The 18,459-nt window shown below is 47.8% G+C and overlaps 1 protein-coding gene across 3 annotated transcripts in view; it reads left to right on the forward strand.

Annotated features, from left to right (window-relative positions):
* The first annotated feature begins 1,974 nt into the window (after positions 1–1,974).
* Positions 1,975–18,459, forward strand: part of NMT2 (N-myristoyltransferase 2) — a 66,519-nt gene continuing 50,034 nt past the window's right edge. The window contains exon 1 of one of the 3 annotated variants that reach the window (XM_075587426.1): positions 1,975–2,136. In XM_075587426.1, the coding sequence (XP_075443541.1) occupies positions 2,027–2,136 (110 nt within the window). In that variant the 5' untranslated portion in view covers positions 1,975–2,026. The remainder of the gene's footprint in view (positions 2,137–18,459) is intronic. The other 2 variants (XM_075587424.1, XM_075587425.1) reach the window with 2 other exon arrangements.

Consider the following 18,459-nt stretch of genomic DNA (forward strand, 5'->3'; position numbering starts at 1 on the left):
TAATTATGTATTCATAAGTGGATGGCGATATGCAGTTAATTTGCATACTGTACATGGAAAATGCATTAACGCTGCAGTAAATTATGCTAGCGCTACAAATAAATGGCAACTCCTTAAACGCTGCGTTAATCAGTGAGGGATGCAACTATGGGGAAGGGGGTGGGCGATAGAAAAGTGTATGATAGGGTTATGTAATAGGATTTTGTACAAAACCTTATGGCACAAAATTATTTAACCCCTTTGATGCCTGAGTTTACCAGGGCATTGCAAAGGAGATTAGTCCCATCAAATAATATATAAAATACATCCATATGTGCAAATACTAAGCCTTTAGTAGCCAACTAGTCAGGGGTTGACCATGAGTATGTGGCCACTGGTGCTTCCTAATGGTTTTAATATATTTATATGTTCTACATTTAACAATATGTATTGGTAACACCTATTCCAGGTTGGTTAGTCTTATCTTGTATAGTGATCCTTTTATATACACAGGCAAGACAGGCCTAATGCCAGTCTGGGGTAGGTGATGATAAAAATTGGAGATACTGTACTTGTTTGATGGTAGTGCAAAATCACCGTGTATCATAGTTTAGTGACTAGTATTTGAATAAGTCATTTGGCATTAACTACTCATTTGCATAAACTACATTAAAAATAATACTGACATAGCTTCTGTAAAAAAAGCCCCTGATCTGGTTTACCTCTGCATTTTTTTTTTTAAATAAAATTGGCGTTAAACACAGGTAAAGCCAATTTTTTTTTTAATTTAGCGACCATTAATGAATCTAAGGCAAGCTATAGACTTAAATAGGTTCTCAATTATTGAAACCAGCACTTTTCCATTTAAAGATCTTATTTTGGTAGAAAATCACCAACTCTCATTTGATAAGGCCCTTGGAGTTTGGCGCATGCATTTTTATCCCAATATGTAACTCTCCTGGCTACTACAGGGCAGGGATGAATAAATAAGATATGAGATAAGGTGTATCCTAGACACTGGGACCTGAACAAGACATAGGAAGAGCTTGATGGGTTGTACTGTGTCTCTCTCATATTAGAGGTGCACAAGCCAGGAGATAAGGTGTCCTTTCATGTGTCTCTATCACTGAAGCAATAGGTATAGGGGTACACAAGCCAGGAATTAAGGATGACGTGTCCTGTGTGTCTCTCTCACTGGAGGCAGGGGGGGCACAAGCCAGGAGATGTGGAAGAGATGGCAGAAGCCAGGAGATTACGATTTGTCCAGTGCTGCTGTCTGCCGGCAGGAGTTGAAGAAACCATGAGATGTAGAGGCTTGTATCTCCATCACTGTGCAGCTAGAAGTCCAGCGGTGAACAAGATGGGAGATGAGGGGTGAGGAAGAGTGGGTGTCCCTCTCCTGTAAGTGTTTAAGGGGGTGAGAGGATGAAGAGGAGGGGTCCTGTGTGTCCCTCTCCTGTAAGTGTGTAAGGGGGTGAGAGGAGGAAGAGGAGGGGTCCTGTGTGTCCCTCTCCTGTAAGTGTTTAAGGGGGTGAGAGGATGAAGAGGAGGGGTCCTGTGTGTCCCTCTCCTGTAAGTGTTTAAGGGGGTGAGAGGATGAATAGGAGGGGTCCTGTGTGTCCCTCTCCTGTAAGTGGTTAAGGGGGTGAGAGGATGAAGAGGAGGGGTCCTGTGTGTCCCTCTCCTGTAAGTGTTTAAGGGGGTGAGAGGATGAATAGGAGGGGTCCTGTGTGTCCCTCTCCTGTAAGTGTGTAAGGGGGTGAGAGGATGAAGAGGAGGGGTCCTGTGTGTCCCTCTCCTGTAAGTGTTTAAGGGGGTGAGAGGATGAATAGGAGGGGTCCTGTGTGTCCCTCTCCTGTAAGTGTTTAAGGGGGTGAGAGGATGAAGAGGAGGGGTCCTGTGTGTCCCTCTCCTGTAAGTGTGTAAGGGGGTGAGAGGATGAAGAGGATGGGTCCTGTGTGTCCCTCTCCTGGCCGCCAGAGGGTGCTGCACGGGCTGAGCTGCCTGCCTGCGCCCCAGCTCCCTCCCTCCCTCTGTCTCTCTCGTGATGGCGGAGGACAGTGAGTCCGCGGCCAGCCAGCAGAGCCTGGAGCTGGATGACCAGGACACCTGCGGGATAGACGGCGACAACGAGGAGGAGGCAGAGCATGCAAAGGGGTAAGGCTGGGCTGAGAGAGGGGCGCTCACCGCATGCATGGAGCCCGGGTGCAAGCAGGGCTGGGATCAATGGGTGCAGGGGATCTGTAGGTGAGGGTGTGCATGCATTGTGTGTCAGACATCTCCGCACCGTGGAGGGGATCTGGGAGATTAAGGACCATGCAATGAAGGGACATCCTCCCCCCCTTTGCAGGTCCTGCTGGCCCAGGCAGACGTCACACGTGCACAGTCCGTGCTGCAGGAGCCGCTGTCATGCGGTGGAGTTCAATGGAAACCTTTGTCAGACACACTGCAAGGAGGGTGCACAGGGCTAGGCCGGGCACATAGTGCAGCATGCAGAGGAAGAGCAGGGAGTCCTGTACATCACATCAATTGTCCTCTGTTACCATGTTTGTGTCTGATTTTCACATTCATCGTCTGTCTGACAACTCTCCCGTCCCCTTCTCTCCCTGGCTGTTCTTCTCTGTGCCCCCCCCCCTTCTCTATCCCTCTGTGTCCCCCTTCTCTGTCCATCTGTGCCCCCCCTTCTCTGTCCCCCCCTTCTCTGTCCCTCTGTGCCCCCCCTTCTCTGTCCCTCTGTGCCCCCCCTTCTCTGTCCCTCTGTGCCCCCCTTCTCTGTCCCTCTGTGCCCCCCTTCTCTGTCCCTCTGTGCCCCCCTTCTCTGTCCCTCTGTGCCCTCCTTATCTGTCCCTCTGTGCCCCCCCCTCTCTGTCCCTCTGTGCCCCCCTCTTCTCTATCCCTGTGTCCCCCTTCTCTGTCCCTCTGTGCCCTCCCTTCTCTGTCCCTCTGTGCCCCCCTTGTCTGTGCCACCCCTTCTCTGTCCCTCTGTGCCCCCCCTTCTCTGTCCCTCTGTGCCCCCCTTCTCTGTCCCTCTGTGCCCCCCCTTCTCTGTCCCTCTGTGCCCCCCCTTCTCTGTCCCTCTGTGCCCCCCCTTCTCTGTCCCTCTGTGCCCCCCTTCTCTGTGCCCCCCCTTCTCTGTCCCTCTGTGCCCCCCTTCTCTGTCCCTCTGTGCCCCCCTTCTCTGTCCCTCTGTGCCCCCCTTCTCTGTCCCTCAGTGCCCCCTTCTCTGTCCCTCTGTGCCCCCCTTCTCTGTCCCTCTGTGCCCCCTTCTCTGTCCCTCTGTGCCCCCCTTCTCTGTCCCTCTGTGCCCCCCCTTCTCTGTCCCTCTGTGCCCCCCCCTTCTCTGTCCCTCTGTGCCCCCCCTTCTCTGTCCCTCTGTGCCCCCCCTTCTCTGTCCCTCTGTGCCCCCCCCTTCTCTGTCCCTCTGTGCCCCCCCCCTTCTCTGTCCCTCTGTGCCCCCCCCTTCTCTGTCCCTCTGTGCCCCCCCTTCTCTGTCCCTCTGTGCCCCCCCCTTCTCTGTCCCTCTGTGCCCCCCCCTTCTCTGTCCCTCTGTGCCCCCCCCTTCTCTGTCCCTCTGTGCCCCCCCTTCTCTGTCCCTCTGTGCCCCCCTTCTCTGCCCCTCTGTGCCCCCCCTCTGCCTCTCTGTGACCCCCCCTCTGCCTCTCTGTGACCCCCCTCTGCCTCTCTGTGACCCCCCCTCTGCCTCTCTGTGACCCCCCCTCTGCCTCTCTGTGACCCCCCCTCTGCCTCTCTGTGACCCCCCCTCTGCCTCTCTGTGACCCCCCTCTGCCTCTCTGTGACCCCCCTCTGCCTCTCTGTGACCCCCCCTCTGCCTCTCTGTGACCCCCCCTCTGCCTCTCTGTGACCCCCCCCTCTGCCTCTCTGTGCCCCCCCTCTGCCTCTCTGTGCCCCCCCTCTGCCTCTCTGTGCCCCCCCCTCTGCCTCTCTGTGCCCCCCCCTCTGCCTCTCTGTGCCCCCACTTCTGCCTCTCTGTGCCCCCCCTCTGCCTCTCTGTGCCCCGACCTCTGCCTCTCTGTGCCCCCCTCTGCCTCTCTGTGCCCCCCCCCTCTGCCTCTGTGCCCCCCCTCTGCCTCTCTGTGCCCCCCCCTCTGCCTCTCTGTGCCCCCCCCTCTGTCTCTCTGTGCCCCCCCCCTCTGTCTCTCTGTGCCCCCCCTCTGCCTCTCTGTGCCCCCCCCCCTCTGCCTCTCTGTGCCCCCCCTCTCTGCCTCTCTGTGCCCCCCCCCCTGCCTCTCTGTGCCCCCCCCCCCTGCCTCTCTGTTCCCCCCCCCTCTGCCTCTCTGTGCCGCCCCCCCCTCTGCCGCCACCTCCCCCCCTCTGCCTCTGTCTGCCCCTTTCTGCCATTCCGTGTCTCCCCTCCCCTGCCTGGCGCTCGGTGTCCCCTGCCCCCTTCTCTGGTGCTCCCCCTCTTCTCTGCCTCTCTGTTCTCCCACCCTTTGCTCTAGGTCTGTCTGCTTCCTCTTCCTTCCAATGCCCCCTTCCCCACAATACCCGACTACTGTCTGCTTGCCTGGAACCAACTGTGTCTAGTTCTCGGCACAGGTCTGTCCTGCTCCCGTGCTCTCTGCTCTCTCTTTTTTTTTTTTTCTTTCTGGGAAATAACATTGTCTCTTGGCCTGTTGGTTTTAGCTCAGGCAGGCTGAGGTCACAGACACACACAGTCAGGTGTGCAGGGGATATGGGACATCGGAGTTTGTGCCTTTAGCCCAGCGGTGGGCAACTCCAGTCCTCAAGGGCCACCAACAGCTCAGGTTTTCAGGATATCCCTGCTTCAGCACAGGTGGCTCAGTTTTCTACTGACATATGCAGGAATATCTTGAAATCCTGACCTGTTGGTGGCCCTTGAGGACTGGCGTTGCCTACCCCTGCTAGCTAGGGTTGCCAGGTGTCCAGTATGGAACCGGACTTTCCTGTATTTGGACACTGTGGAGTAAAAATTGAGGTAATACCGGACATGTATGTCCGGTATTACCTCTCAGGACATGGTGACCTGACCGGCTTTGGGGGCCGCAGGATTTCCCCGAGCAGGGCTGTTTCTAGGATGCTGTGCAGCTCCCTCCATCCTGATTGGCTGCATTACCCAGCAGCAGCCAATCAGTAGGTGGTGCTAAGAGCCCTGGGGGTGGGGCCAAGGTGAGGAGGAAACAGCATGGAGCGGAGAGGGTGCGTCTCGGGCACGTCGCACCTTTCACCATTGTGTCCAGTAACCCGTTTAATGTAATACTGTTACTATGGGTGTCCTGCCTTTCTATTAAGACATTCTCATTCTATAAACCAGTATCATGATACTGTGGGACATTGTGACCTGCAGCGCTGCCTGCGTCACCCTATTCCTGTGACCTTCCCTCCAGCACCTTATTGATATACTTATGACCCACAGCTTGCACATATAACTATATACATAGACATGTGCCATGCACCTGTGCTATTCGTGTACATGTTACTGTATATCTAATTTGCAACCCTGCACATGTTGCTGTATACCATTTAAATCTATACGCTCTTGCATGATCTTACACTTTATATTGCAGTGATTAATTAGCAGCTTCAATCCTTCATAGCCAACGATCACATACAGTACTGACACAGTAAGAGCATCTCTCCTCAGCATACCGTACATATATTTTTGTTTGTTCAACCAACAAAGGTGCCATGTGTAGTGGTGGGTCGGGTGTGTAAAATAGCAAAGTGGAAGTCTTGATATTCCACAGATGCAGAGGAATCAAGTTTGTCACCCGCATAGTGAGGACCTGGAGTGAGAACGAAACAGCCAGCGTCTTTATGTGCGGAAGTACATATGCCTGATCTGAACCCCACAGCTCTCCCAGTCTCTTCTGCTCTCTTACTTATTCTGTTTGGTGCGGGGGATTTGCTGCAGTTTCAGCGTGCGTCATTTGCAATTGTGATCCCTCGTTCACCACTGGTGTGTGGGATGAAACATACAGCAGATATTGTGCTTCCTGCGGGAGAGGCCTTGTGCGCCGGCTTTGGGGTCACAGCAGCCTTGTGTTTGCATGATGACAGCGAGAGCCCTAGAGGTTGGCTAATGATGCTTTGTGTTTCATTGGGGTGGAGCAGGTTACATTTTCACACAAGAAATGCTCGAGAGTTTGAATCTGGTTCTGAACACATTTGAGGGGTGCGTGTGTTGGGTTTTTGGAGGGTTCGAACATGTGAACACAGAGCATTCATTTAAATACTGAGATTTGTAAAGCAGCAATCTTTACATGTAAAGAAAAAATAGATATTGACATAATTGGGATGGGTTCTGGAGATCAGTAGTTGAGGGGGAAGTAGAACGCACTAGGGCTATATTCAGATGCTACACAGCGATAAATGGGTAGTCAGAACTGGAGACAGAATGTGTGCTGGTGTACAGAGAGGGATATTTATATAGATCTATCTCCAATAACTTGGTATTACAGAGGCAGTATCTGCAGACACTTGTGCTGAGCACAGGGTTTCAAAGGCTCTAATGGATGCCAGTCCTGTGTAGCAAGATTATCTTGCACAATATCTTTCTGAGATACAGTACTGAACACCTCTTTAATACTACTGTATAGTATTTATAAGCCAACAGCCAGCTCTTTAAATCACTCCTTTACTTTGGACAACAATCACAGTTGCCACCCTGGTATTTGTGTCCAATGTATACAAAGTACACTGGTGTTCTCAGATGAGCAGTTATACCACCCTATCTATATTGCTACGAGCCTCCAGTAGTAGCTATTCACTCCTGTACATCCATGTAAGCCCTTATTGGACACTGATCCTTATCATACCTGTATATACTACATACTTGCCCTATTAATATATACCATTCTCTCCCCTATCGGATTTTAATGTACTTCATGTACAATTTATTTGATAGAATTTGAATAAACATGTTTTAAAGTATCTTCATAACTCTGATCTACCAATGAGACTTAATGTTTAACTGTCCTGAACTACTCATCTATCCAAGTTTGCACACGACTAAGAGGCGTCTTTGGTGATTATCTCGTGTGTGTGTGTGTGTGTTAAACCTGAGGAAGATCCCCCTGTGGGATCGAAACGTTGGACTTCTGTGCTTTGTGTTTTAATACACTTACTGAATTTACCAGTTTCTGGTAATGTATGCTTTTTTTTTTTTTTTTTTAATATGTATATACAGTGTTCTACAAATCCATTCACCTGCAGGCCCGTGGCGACTAAATTTGACCCCGTGGCAACCTCCTCATGGCCGCCCAAGCAGGGCGGGAATGGGGGCGGAACTAGGTGGCGAGTAGATTTTTTTTTTGGTTCGGCGAGTAGGTTTTTGGGTGATTTGTCAACCAGTGTGTGTATGTATGTATGTAGTGTGTATATATGTATATATGTATATATGTATATATATATATATATATATATATATATATATATAAAAAATTTTTAATGACCTAGGTTTTTTGGGATAATGAAAATTCAGTCTGCACAAACCGAACGTGAACATCTGGGGCTGACCACCGTGGGATACGCATTTCTGATGCTGTAACGTTGCACTGAAGTGGTCGTATTGTTCGTAGAAGAGAAGCTACAAGGGTTCATGTTCAATATCTCTGCCGTTATGATGGTTGTGGTCATATTCTTGTACTCCCCTCCAAGTTCAGGATATGTTTAAAAATAAGTGTCATTTTGACTTCCAGTCTCGCTTTTAGACGTGCTCAGCATTCTTGCATGTGACAGAATATGCTCGGAAGCAATCTGAACACATTGCAGGAGCAATTTCTCCGTGACCGGAAATTGAGCTTTGCAGGCAGAAGCCACGTGCTTCTGGCATTGCTTTTTAAATGTAAACATGTTTGCTGGTACATAATTATAATCTGAAAGGATCAGGTGCACGTGTCGCATCACTGTCATGGTGTTAACAAAACGGTGATTAAAAAAGACACTGCACAAGTGAGTGTGATGGACTTCGATGGACTACAGGACTGTCACTGAAATACACATGAAGACAGACCTCTTATTTCATTCTCTGGAGGAAAACACAGCTATTATAATCTTATCTGTCTCTTAACGTGGCTGCTTTTGTCAGTCAAGGAAAGAAATCTGGAATGGATAATAGTGGAACTAACTTAAATATGTTCTAAAATTGGATTATACAATTATAGGTGGAGGGCAAGTACAGTACAACAATTTCCTTTATTTTAAGTTTGACGTATGATGAATGGACTAAATTTATTGTCCTAAAATAAAGATGTTGCTGGTTAAGGGGGCAATTTCTCGTATAGTATTTGGACCAACTTTGCTCCCTCAAGCTAATCTAACCATGCTAAAAGCAACAATTTGGCTGTTTTTGTTTTTGAAGTGAAACTTCTTTGCTGGCACCTACTAAATTCTCATAGGACAAAACTCCTTCATGGAAATGAAATGCGCGACAGATGTAAGGCGCGTGCACGGACATATGCGTGCGCCCCCGCTAGCTAATCTCACAGCACTAAAAATCGTTGGTGGAGACCGAAAAGCGACCAGGCGCATTCACGTGTGGCCAGCGACGCCCGCACACGCGCATTACAGGAGACCGAGTATAATGGTGCTGTCCACCTTAAACAGAAAAAAGCCTATTGTAATACATTGCATTATGCATACATTTTCATGCATCTATTGGTACTTACTTACCTAGTGCTGTATATACATACAGTACATATCCATTAGAGACACCCCCCTCAGCTATCTCACACACACACTGAAGTAAGGGATCAGAAGCGCAAATACTCCCCAAATATCTGGGAAAATGAGAGACAAAATAGTGCAATAACGTATAAATCAATGCGGTGATGGTAATTGAATGGTATCTCACTCACAATTGAGAAGTAGAAAATAAGCCTCATCTCCCTATCCTTTTCCTGAGGAATACCCACTAGTACGCACTGGAATAAATCCTCTTGAGTTGGTAACTCTGAATAACCACAACGCTTATTTTCTACTTCTCAATTGTGAGTGAGATACCATTCAATTACCATCACAGCATTGATTTATACGTTATTGCACTATTTTGTGTGTCTCTTATTTTTCCACATATTTGGGGAGTATTTGCGCTTCTGATCCCTTGCTTCAGTGTACCTGTTTTGGATGCCGGTTTGAGTCCTTTTCTGGAGCAGCACTACCTCCATATGTAATATATTTATTTCTCTTATCACAAGTGTGTTCACTTTGAATATTGTTAACGGTATTTGCGCTTGAACTTCGCACACACACACGCCCACCCCTACCTACCTACACACCTTACAGATACTTTCCTTTCTTTATTACTCATGATAATGGTTTTCCAGTCTGCTGATTCAAATTTGTATTATGTGATTTTTCTAAGAGAATAAAATAAAGTTCTATGCATTTATAATAGTTCTTTGCTGGCATCTACCTAAATCTCATAGGACTAAGGCTGCGTCCATAGACAATGCAGGCGCGTGGAGGCTGAGGGAAAGTGGGTGCTTTCCCTGGCCTTAGTACGCGTGCAGTCCGGGGGCGTGTCAATGGGCGGGCCACTGACGTCACGGAGCTGGCGAACCGCTCACGTGACCGCCCTATCGCGCGAGAAATCAGTTTTGACTGATATCGCGCGCCCCCTCCCGCTTCCGTGCGCCCGCACGCTGTATAGACGCGATCACTGCCTTTAGGCAGTCTGATCGCTCAGCGGTCTGCCCCTCTATGGACGCAGCCTAAAACTCCTCCATGGAAACGAAAATGGCTCCCCCCTGCTGGCTAATCTTACAGCACTAAAAATCCTTGCTGGATTTAACCAAACCCGCCACAGTACCAGTCATTTTATACTCTCAAAAGTCTTTCATTCCATCAAAAACATCAAGATCAAACTACAATTTCAGTGACAAAACACAAAGATGCGTCACTTAGTATGCGCGTGTTCGGCACACACCCCGTCTTTTTTTTTTTTTTAATTAATTACAAATTGCATTACTTAAGGGCCTCTAAATAGTGTATGGTAATAGTGTAAATCAGTCAATGGTTTTATCTTTACCATTGTCACCCTGTCGTTATCATAAAACTAATCAAGCTAAGGGGGTGGGTGGCTTTGTGTACAACCTGTAGCTAGAAGAAACCAACCCTCCCACAAGTCCAACTTATTATGACGAACTTCACAATGCAAGGCCAGGGAACAGCCTACAGTCTTATGCCTCTCTGATTCCTTCATCACCTGTGACCAAAGGGCCGTACCACCCAAAGCCCAACATTGACAGACCACGACTTTAGATGTTAACGGCCACAGCTTTATTAACATTGAAATAATTAGCATAATCCTTGCCAGCCGAAAACATTTAATATGCCAGCCACTGACCTAATGCCAAGTGGGCACGTTCACCATCGCTCGCCAAAGGTTAGAGAAACCCAAGCCGCAAAGCTAAGACGTTGCTACGGCCTTCCCAGGCCCTGGATAGGGCCGACCAACTTGTCTATCAAATCAACTGTAATCCAGCTGGCAAGGAATCCTGCCGCTGTGACAATACATATCCATTTAATTTTAGCATAATACATACACATGTATGATACAAAATCAAATTATTATTATTTTTTTTTTTTTTTGAAACTTTGGTTTTATTGGGTGCATTCAAACATACATGTTATCACTTCCCATTGGCTTCTATAATATCACCCTTACTTTTTTATTTTTAACGATCGACCAAAAACTAGACGTACTAGACTCACAGGACAAACACGGGGATTCGGAAACAGGGTAGACCAGGTGGGGGGGGGGGGGGGGTGGTGCAATAAAGACTTTCTTGCAGAAGCGGCACCGGCTTCGAGTTTTCCCAGTTCTCCTGTTGGATGTGCTCCTCAGCGAGGATGTCGTGGGGTTATGTGTACACGCCTCTCTGCCTAGCGCCCTGTGGCTCCATGTGGTCTATCTCTGTCCCCTATTGTGGATGCTGATTGGCGTTATCACGCCCTCTCCCCATGCTATACTGTCAATCTGCCGTCATGGATCCCTTTCGTTACCGGAGAGCGCCTTTCTCAGCTATCATTGCAATATTGTGGTACTATCTATTCCCGGGATGTCCGTCTGTGCCAGCCAGGGCGACCAGACTTTTAGATAATTTTGGCCGGTGTCATTAACCAAACTTGTTAATTGTTCCATCCGGCAAACAAACCAAATTCTATTTCTAATCTTGGGGATGCATGGGAGGATTGGTTGTTTCCACAGTGCTGCAATCTCGCACCTGGTGGCAGTTGCCAAATGTGTGATTAGCTTATGTGAGGCGTTAGATAGTCCCTTGACCCGTCTGCCCAGCAGGAACAGCCATGGGTCCAGGGGGATCTCCACCTCCAACAAACGTTGAAGCCAGTCTCTAATTTCTGCCCAAATCGGCGCCACCTTTGTGCAAGACCACAGCATATGGCATAAGTCCGCTCTGTCTCCGCACTGTTTGGGGCAGAGCGGAGAGTAGCCTTTGACAAATTTAGATAATTTAGTGGGAGTATAATACCACCGCATCAGGACTTTATAGGCGTTCTCCTTTAACGTGGTACAGATAGAGCTTTTGGCTGCTGCCTGCAGGATCCTGTCCCAGTCCTCGTCTTCTAATGTCTCCCCTAAGTCTGTTTCCCACTGTCTCATGTAACTAAGTCTGGGGTGGACCTTCGGCTCCGGGCAGACTACCTCCCTGTACATTCTAGAGGTTAGTCCCCTTGTGTCCGTGTCTCTTGAACAGAGCTGCTCAAAATTTGTTCTCACGGGGCCGAATTGGAGCTTCGTTATAGAAAGCCCTGATCTGGAGGTACCTGAATAGTTCCGCGTTAGGAAGTGCTTTTTCTTCTTTTATGTGGGCAAATGACTTAATGTGCTGCCTAGCCTCCAGATCTTTTAGTCGGAGATACCCTGCTTGTATCCAGTTTGAGAAATTAGAGCTATCCAGTCCAGGAGCAAAATCTGGGTTCCCCCAAATTGGGGTCATTAGGGAGTTCGGAGATGTAAGGAAACATTTAAATTTGGTTGCCTCCCATATTTTCAAGGAGCTAGCCACCGCCTGCAGAGGCGTTCGTATGGTGGACCTATTCTTTTTGGCCAGCCAGATTAGACTATGGATTTCTATTGGTGTGCAGCACGCCTTCTCCAGCTCGACCCACCTTCGGAGACTTGGGTCTAAATGCCATTGCACAATCTGACTCAGCTGGGCTGCTTCGTGATAAGCGAACAAGCATGGCACCCCCAACCCTCCTCTCAAGGTCGGCCTCCTCAAGATTTCTTTTTTAATTCGTGGGCTTTTCTTCTCCCAGATAAACTTTGTTATTAGGGACTGTAACGCAAGGATATCATCTTTTACTAGGGGGATCGGTAGGGCCTGGAAAAGGTACAGCATCCGCGGGAGGAGATTCATTTTTATGCTATGAATGCGCCCTATCCACGAGATGCTGCACTCCGCCCAACGCCGGAGATCCTCACGCAAAGTCCGGAACAACCTGGGATAGTTTGCTTTGTACAAAGCTTTGTAGTCTTTCGTGATGTATACCCCTAGGTATTTAAGCGTGGAGGGTTGCCATTTAAAATTGAAATTTAGTCCAATTAATTTTTCCATCGGCTTTGAAAGATTAATATTGAGGGCTTCAGATTTGGCCTGATTAATTTTGAACCCCGATATTTGTTTGAAGGTCCCCAGAATTGAGAAGACATTGGGCAGGGAGGTAAGGGGTTTTGATAATGTCAGGATCACATCATCCGCGTAGAGCGCCACTTTGTGTGACTGCTCTTTTACAGATATTCCCGTAATATCCGGGTTGTTTCTTATATGCGCCGCCAGAGGTTCTACACACAAGGCGAACAGCAAGGGCGACAGCGGGCAGCCCTGACGAGTTCCGCTCTTTATTGGGAACTGTTCCGAGGGGAACCCCTGGTGCCGTACCCTTGCCGTTGGCCCCCCGTATAGGGCCATGATGGCCCCTAGGAGACGTCCTCTAAAGCCAAATGCTTCAAGCGTTCCTCTCAGATAGGGCCAATCAATCCGATCGAAGGCTTTTTCGGCGTCCAGACTCAACACCATTGACGGGGTGTTCTGTTTTTGTGCCAGATCAATCAAGTCAATTATCCGCCTGGTATTGTCTGCCGCCTGCCTTCCTCCGATGAACCCTACCTGATCTGGATGAATCAACCTGGGAAGGACGATACCCACTCGATTGGCTAATAATTTGGAGAAAATTTAGATGGGCCGGTAGCTCTTACAGTCTGCCGGGTCCTTGCCAGGTTTATGGATCAGGGAGATGGACGCCTGCAGCATCTGTGCTGGAAATGAGGCCCCCTGCATGACCGAATTAAACATTCTTAACAGGTGTGGGGCTAGAATTTTTAGGTATTTTTTGTAGTATAGATTGGAGAAGCCATCAGGGCCAGGCGCCTTGGCAGGCTTAAGTGACTTTACAACTGCCGTTAACTCTTCTAAAGAGAAGTCCGTCTGTAACGCTTCCCTTTCCACCCTGGTCAATGTTGGGAGTTTTGCTTCCCGTAGAAAATCCCTGAGATTGTCCCTCGTATTTTGATTATGTGTGACCTTCCCTCCATCGTAGAGCGCCTCGTAGTAGCTTTTAAATTCTGCCACGATCCGCTTAGGATTTGAGGTGAGGTCTCCCCCTTGTGTGCGGATGGCTTGTATGTGATAATTCGGAATTTTGTGACGGAGTCGATTAGCTAATAGGGTGTCCGGCTTGTTCGCCTTCTCAAAGTAATTTGTCCAGCTCATTTCTTTTTCTGCCTGGGAGGTTAGTACGATATTTAACTGCTGCTTTGTGTCTGAGAGTGCTTTGAAGGAGACTTCACTTTTATCTCTCTTATGTTCCTCTGTTTGGGCTGCCAATTTCTCGTGTAGGAGTTTTATCCGGCAGTCTTGCTCCCTCTTCCTTCTAGCTGCTAGGTTCATTAACGTTCCCCTTAGGGTGGCTTTATGGGCCTCCCAAAGTGTGGTATGTGATGTCACTGAACCTAAGTTATCCGAGAAAAATTCTGCTATTTTCTCTCCGATTTCCAAATGGGTATTAGGGATTTTCAGCAGCAGTTCGTTTAATCTCCAGTTTGCTCCTGGCCTGTCTAGTGAATTTAATGTGCACCGCAGCTCAATGGGTGCGTGGTCCGACCACGAAATATCGTGTATGCCCGAATGGGAGACCACTGGGACCAGTCTATTAGATACTAGGAAGTAGTCCAGCCGGCTGTAACGGTTATGGGGATGGGAAAAGAAGGTAGAAGACAAAGACGAGATCTACAACTACCTGGCGGTAGCAGAATGTCCCAGCAGGACTCCGAAAGAGACAGGTTCATTTTAATACACCATGAGTATTGAAGTCAGGTGCATCTCACATAATGTTAAAGGCCTGAATAGCCCAGCAAAACGCAAACTAGCCCTTAGAGACTATAAAAGACACAAGGCGGATTTATTATTCCTCCAGGAGACGCACTTCTCCAGGGACAGCTACCCCAAATTCCTAGATAAAAATTTCCGAACGGTATACTTAGCATCCGCACAGGTTAAAAAGAGGGGGGTAGCCATAGCGATACACAACCGACTAGCCTTCACGTTAGAAAAGAAAGTAACTGACAGAGAGGGTAGATATCTCATCTTGGTGGGCTCGCTCCAGGGGAAACCTCTTACATTGGTATCCATCTACGCACCTTGTGAGACGTCAGGGGACTTTTTCGCCCTTTTCTTCCGAAAATTACGGAGAGAGGCAAAAGGAACGCTGATAGTAGCGGGAGATCTTAACAGAACAATAAACCCCAAACTAGATCGATGCACCGAATCAGGTCTCCCACCAAAGCCAGACATCCAACAAATCACTCAGGGCCTAAAGGACTGCCAATTGGTAGATATCTGGCGGGAGCAACACCCACTGAGCAGAGACTATACCTTCTTTTCCCATCCCCATAACTATTATTATTATTTTTTACATATTTATAACTCCAACAAAAGAAGGGGAGGGAACTTGCTCTCAATTTTCTGATATAAAATGGTTGCCAAACTGCTTACCTTAAAACCCAACTGTCAGACTAGCCCCACCCCTAATACAAATCAACCAATGAATATCCACCTGCACATATTAAAACAAACCACACAAATGATCTAACTCTTTATATTGATTTGTGGTAGTGGTCTGGGACTCATCCCCAAAAGGTCTACGTCTGCCCTCACTGATGAGACCCAAAAGGTCAATCCAGCTTTCTGCGAAAAGTTTTACTGGCCATGCGCTTCTTTAACCCATGCTTTGCTGCAGGTGCTGTGTGAAATAGCAGGCACAAACTTACGGACCTGTACCTTAACAAAACAAAAATCCACCCTAGGTTTGAAGCAGGGGGTCTCCGGAGCTGAACAGCGTTAATTTCAGCTCTGGGGCCCCTTGCTTCTAGAGATACTTGAGAATGTGCTGCCGGTATCTCTGTGCAGTTTAAAGCTGCTGTGTCACACTGGCCAATAGGAAGCCGCAAGTGATGTCGTGGCTTACTATTGGCCCGTGGGACCTTTTAAACCGCCTTATTGGGTGCCCAGCCGGAGCGGCTACCACGGGGACCTTCCAAGGTCTGTATCTCAGGAATCCAGTATGAAGCGGCACCAGAGACCTCCTACCTCGTACGCAGAACATTTGTTAGTTTGTTTTTACCTTTATGCACATCTGACCAGTTGTCTTATTTCCACCATTTAACATTTACACACCTACGCCTTTCTTAGTGGGAATGGAATGGTATCTGCAGGATGTGTTCTATGTTCTAGAATGTACATACAGGGGATGTCACCAGAACATTTGCTGGCATCTTAGGCCATGGCAATTCTATTGTCTGGTGACATTCGCTTTAGAGCAAATTCTGAGCTTCATATTGATTTTCGCCAGTAATCTGAACAGATGTGACCTAGAAATCATACAGCAAACATACAAAAGAACCTTGACAGCTGGATTCCCATAGTACAGTTAGATTGGCTCATCAAAAATAAGTACAATTTCCCCAGTTGCTGATCTGCCTTTGAACTGAGCCCATGAGTGTTCAGTTCTAGTTCTTGTGCTATCACATTCGGAAATACTTCCCGTTCTCTCGTAGGCCGTTTCTTTGTTCTATTTTACTTCATGAGCAGTTGGTTCCATGCAACTTCTTCATTCCATTTCATCTTAAACATTCTCTGTACTGAAGGAGGCGCGGAGGTCGCCATGTGGTGGGAAAGCCTGCTGTAGCAAAGATATATATTGCAATATATAATTAATGACATTTTGATGAGCAAACTTTGCTTTACATGCAGTGCAGTCACTCCTTGCAGAACATAGTTTTGTGTTTTAAAATTGAATTTATTGCCTTTATTTTTAGGGAGGGAGGGGCGCTTCTGAGCTATTTCTAACACTGCTGTGATCTGCTTTATTGCTTTAGCATTGTTGCGGCGGTTACACGTGCTTCCTATAAAATAGATTGTAGGGTCTCTGGGGCAGGGGCTCAGGTGGTCCTAATCCGTAAGATGCCTTGTATGTATCACTGGAGTACTCCTTGTAGCCTGTTAAAGTGAATGGGCGGTGAAATGTGTGTGTTTTTGATTTCACCCTTGTATTGACAGTCTGTTCCTGCAAAAAATATCAGTTCTATTAAAGAAAAAAGTCACACATTTGTAATATTTATTTATTTTTTAATTGTATTTTTGTAATTAATCTGGTACTGTTGTGTGGTGGTGGTGGTGGTGGTGGTGGTGGTGGTGGTGGTGGTGCTGTTAGACTTTTGACTAAGGTTTTTTTTTTTTATATTAATGTTTATATAACAGATTCTGCCATCAATGCAATTCAAAATAATTGAAATTTACAGGGTTGTTTTTTTGTTACTACAGTTTGTATTTTATTGTTTCGCTTTGGGCCGGGTGTGTGCATGCGCACATGTATTTCTAAATCTGCACACGCACACACCAGCTCGTCTAATGTCACAGGGACTAGATGTTGTGGCTTTATGATAGTGGCCCAGAAGGTCATTTTTTTATTTTATTTTGTGTTATATCTAAGGAAACGAGGCTTCCCAAAGCCACAACATTCATGTCTAGCTCCAGAATACAGATCCAGTTCAGGTTCATGAAAAAGCTACATTCTGAGGAAGCTGGTGGCTTTACATGAGCTTTATAGGTGATTTCACTTGTCTCTCCCGAGCTTGGGTTAATTATTTTGGTGTAATTCATTATTGTAAGTCTGCAGTTAAAGAACTGAGGTGAGAATAACTAGGAGAGAATAAGGTCACTGACTGATGGAGCCTGCTGACATTAATTCCACATTCTCAGCCATGTCTTCAAGGAGTCAATCTGCATTGGAACACGGGGTGATGAGCTGAGAAGGATCTGGGCTCTGCTCCACTTACAAGGTGTGGAGATCCTACAAAGGGGCAATTCCACTGAGAACCAAAGGGAATTCATAGAATACAGGCATACCCCGCATTAACGTACGCAATGGGACCGGAGCATGTATGTAAAGCGAAAATGTACTTAAAGTGAAGCACTCCCTTTTCCCACTTATCGATGCATGTACTGTACTGCAATCGTTATATACGTGCATAACTGATGGAAATAAGGCATTTGTAACAGGCTCTATAGTCTCCCCGCTTGCGCACAGCTTCGGTACAAGTAGGGAGCTGGTATTGCTGTTCAGGACGTGCTGACAGGCGCATGCGCGAGCTGCCGTTTGCCTATTGGGCGATATGTACTTACTCGCGAGTGTACTTAAAGTGAGTGTCCTTAAACCGGGGTATGCCTGTACATGAGTTGGAATGGGCAGGTTTTTTGGTTAATCTTGTGTATGTATTTGAAATCCGTCTTGAACGTTTGAAATATATTTTTGACACAGGAAACGGAGTGTGGTTTATTGTGCACTTGGTTTCCTTCACCCCAAGGATAATGTCATCCGTAATTTGCACACCGTGATAAACAAGTAGGGGACTTGTTATTATAAGGCGGCAGATCGAGCTGATTTCCCCCATTTACTTCAGTGGCAAATTCCCACGTGGGCGTGGCCATGCCTCAGTCGCAATTTCCAAATACAATTGTTTTGTGTTTGAGAGAACTTTTGGTAGAGCGCGGCTGCCAAATGCGCGCCTAGGTAAGAACTGGGCCCGGTCTGATTGGGTGGGACGGTGCTTGAACATGGCGTGCGCTGTAGAACGCACTGGGACCGCAGCCTAAGGATGGTCCCCGCTGGCTACTGCAGCCCGGGTATAAGAGCTGCCCTTCAATGGGGCCGGGCCCGCTGCAAGGGGCAGCCACTGCGCGGTCAGTTTTTCCAGCACACTGGAAAATTGAGATCAGAACGGAGCGCTAGGCGACACCCCCTGGCGGTTCAGCCAATGAGGGTGAACCTGCCGGGTGACGTCAAGGCCGCGCCCCTCATCACGCCTCCCCTGTCTTTCCCCCTGCAGTTCACTGCAGACCGGGGAACTCGGCTGCACGTGCTGGCAGAGGCGCATGCAGCGTAGACAGCGGGGCTGCAGCCTTAGGCTTGTTATAT

The sequence above is a fragment of the Ascaphus truei genome, chromosome 2 (assembly GCF_040206685.1).
Source record: "Ascaphus truei isolate aAscTru1 chromosome 2, aAscTru1.hap1, whole genome shotgun sequence".
Classification (NCBI taxonomy): domain Eukaryota; kingdom Metazoa; phylum Chordata; class Amphibia; order Anura; family Ascaphidae; genus Ascaphus; species Ascaphus truei.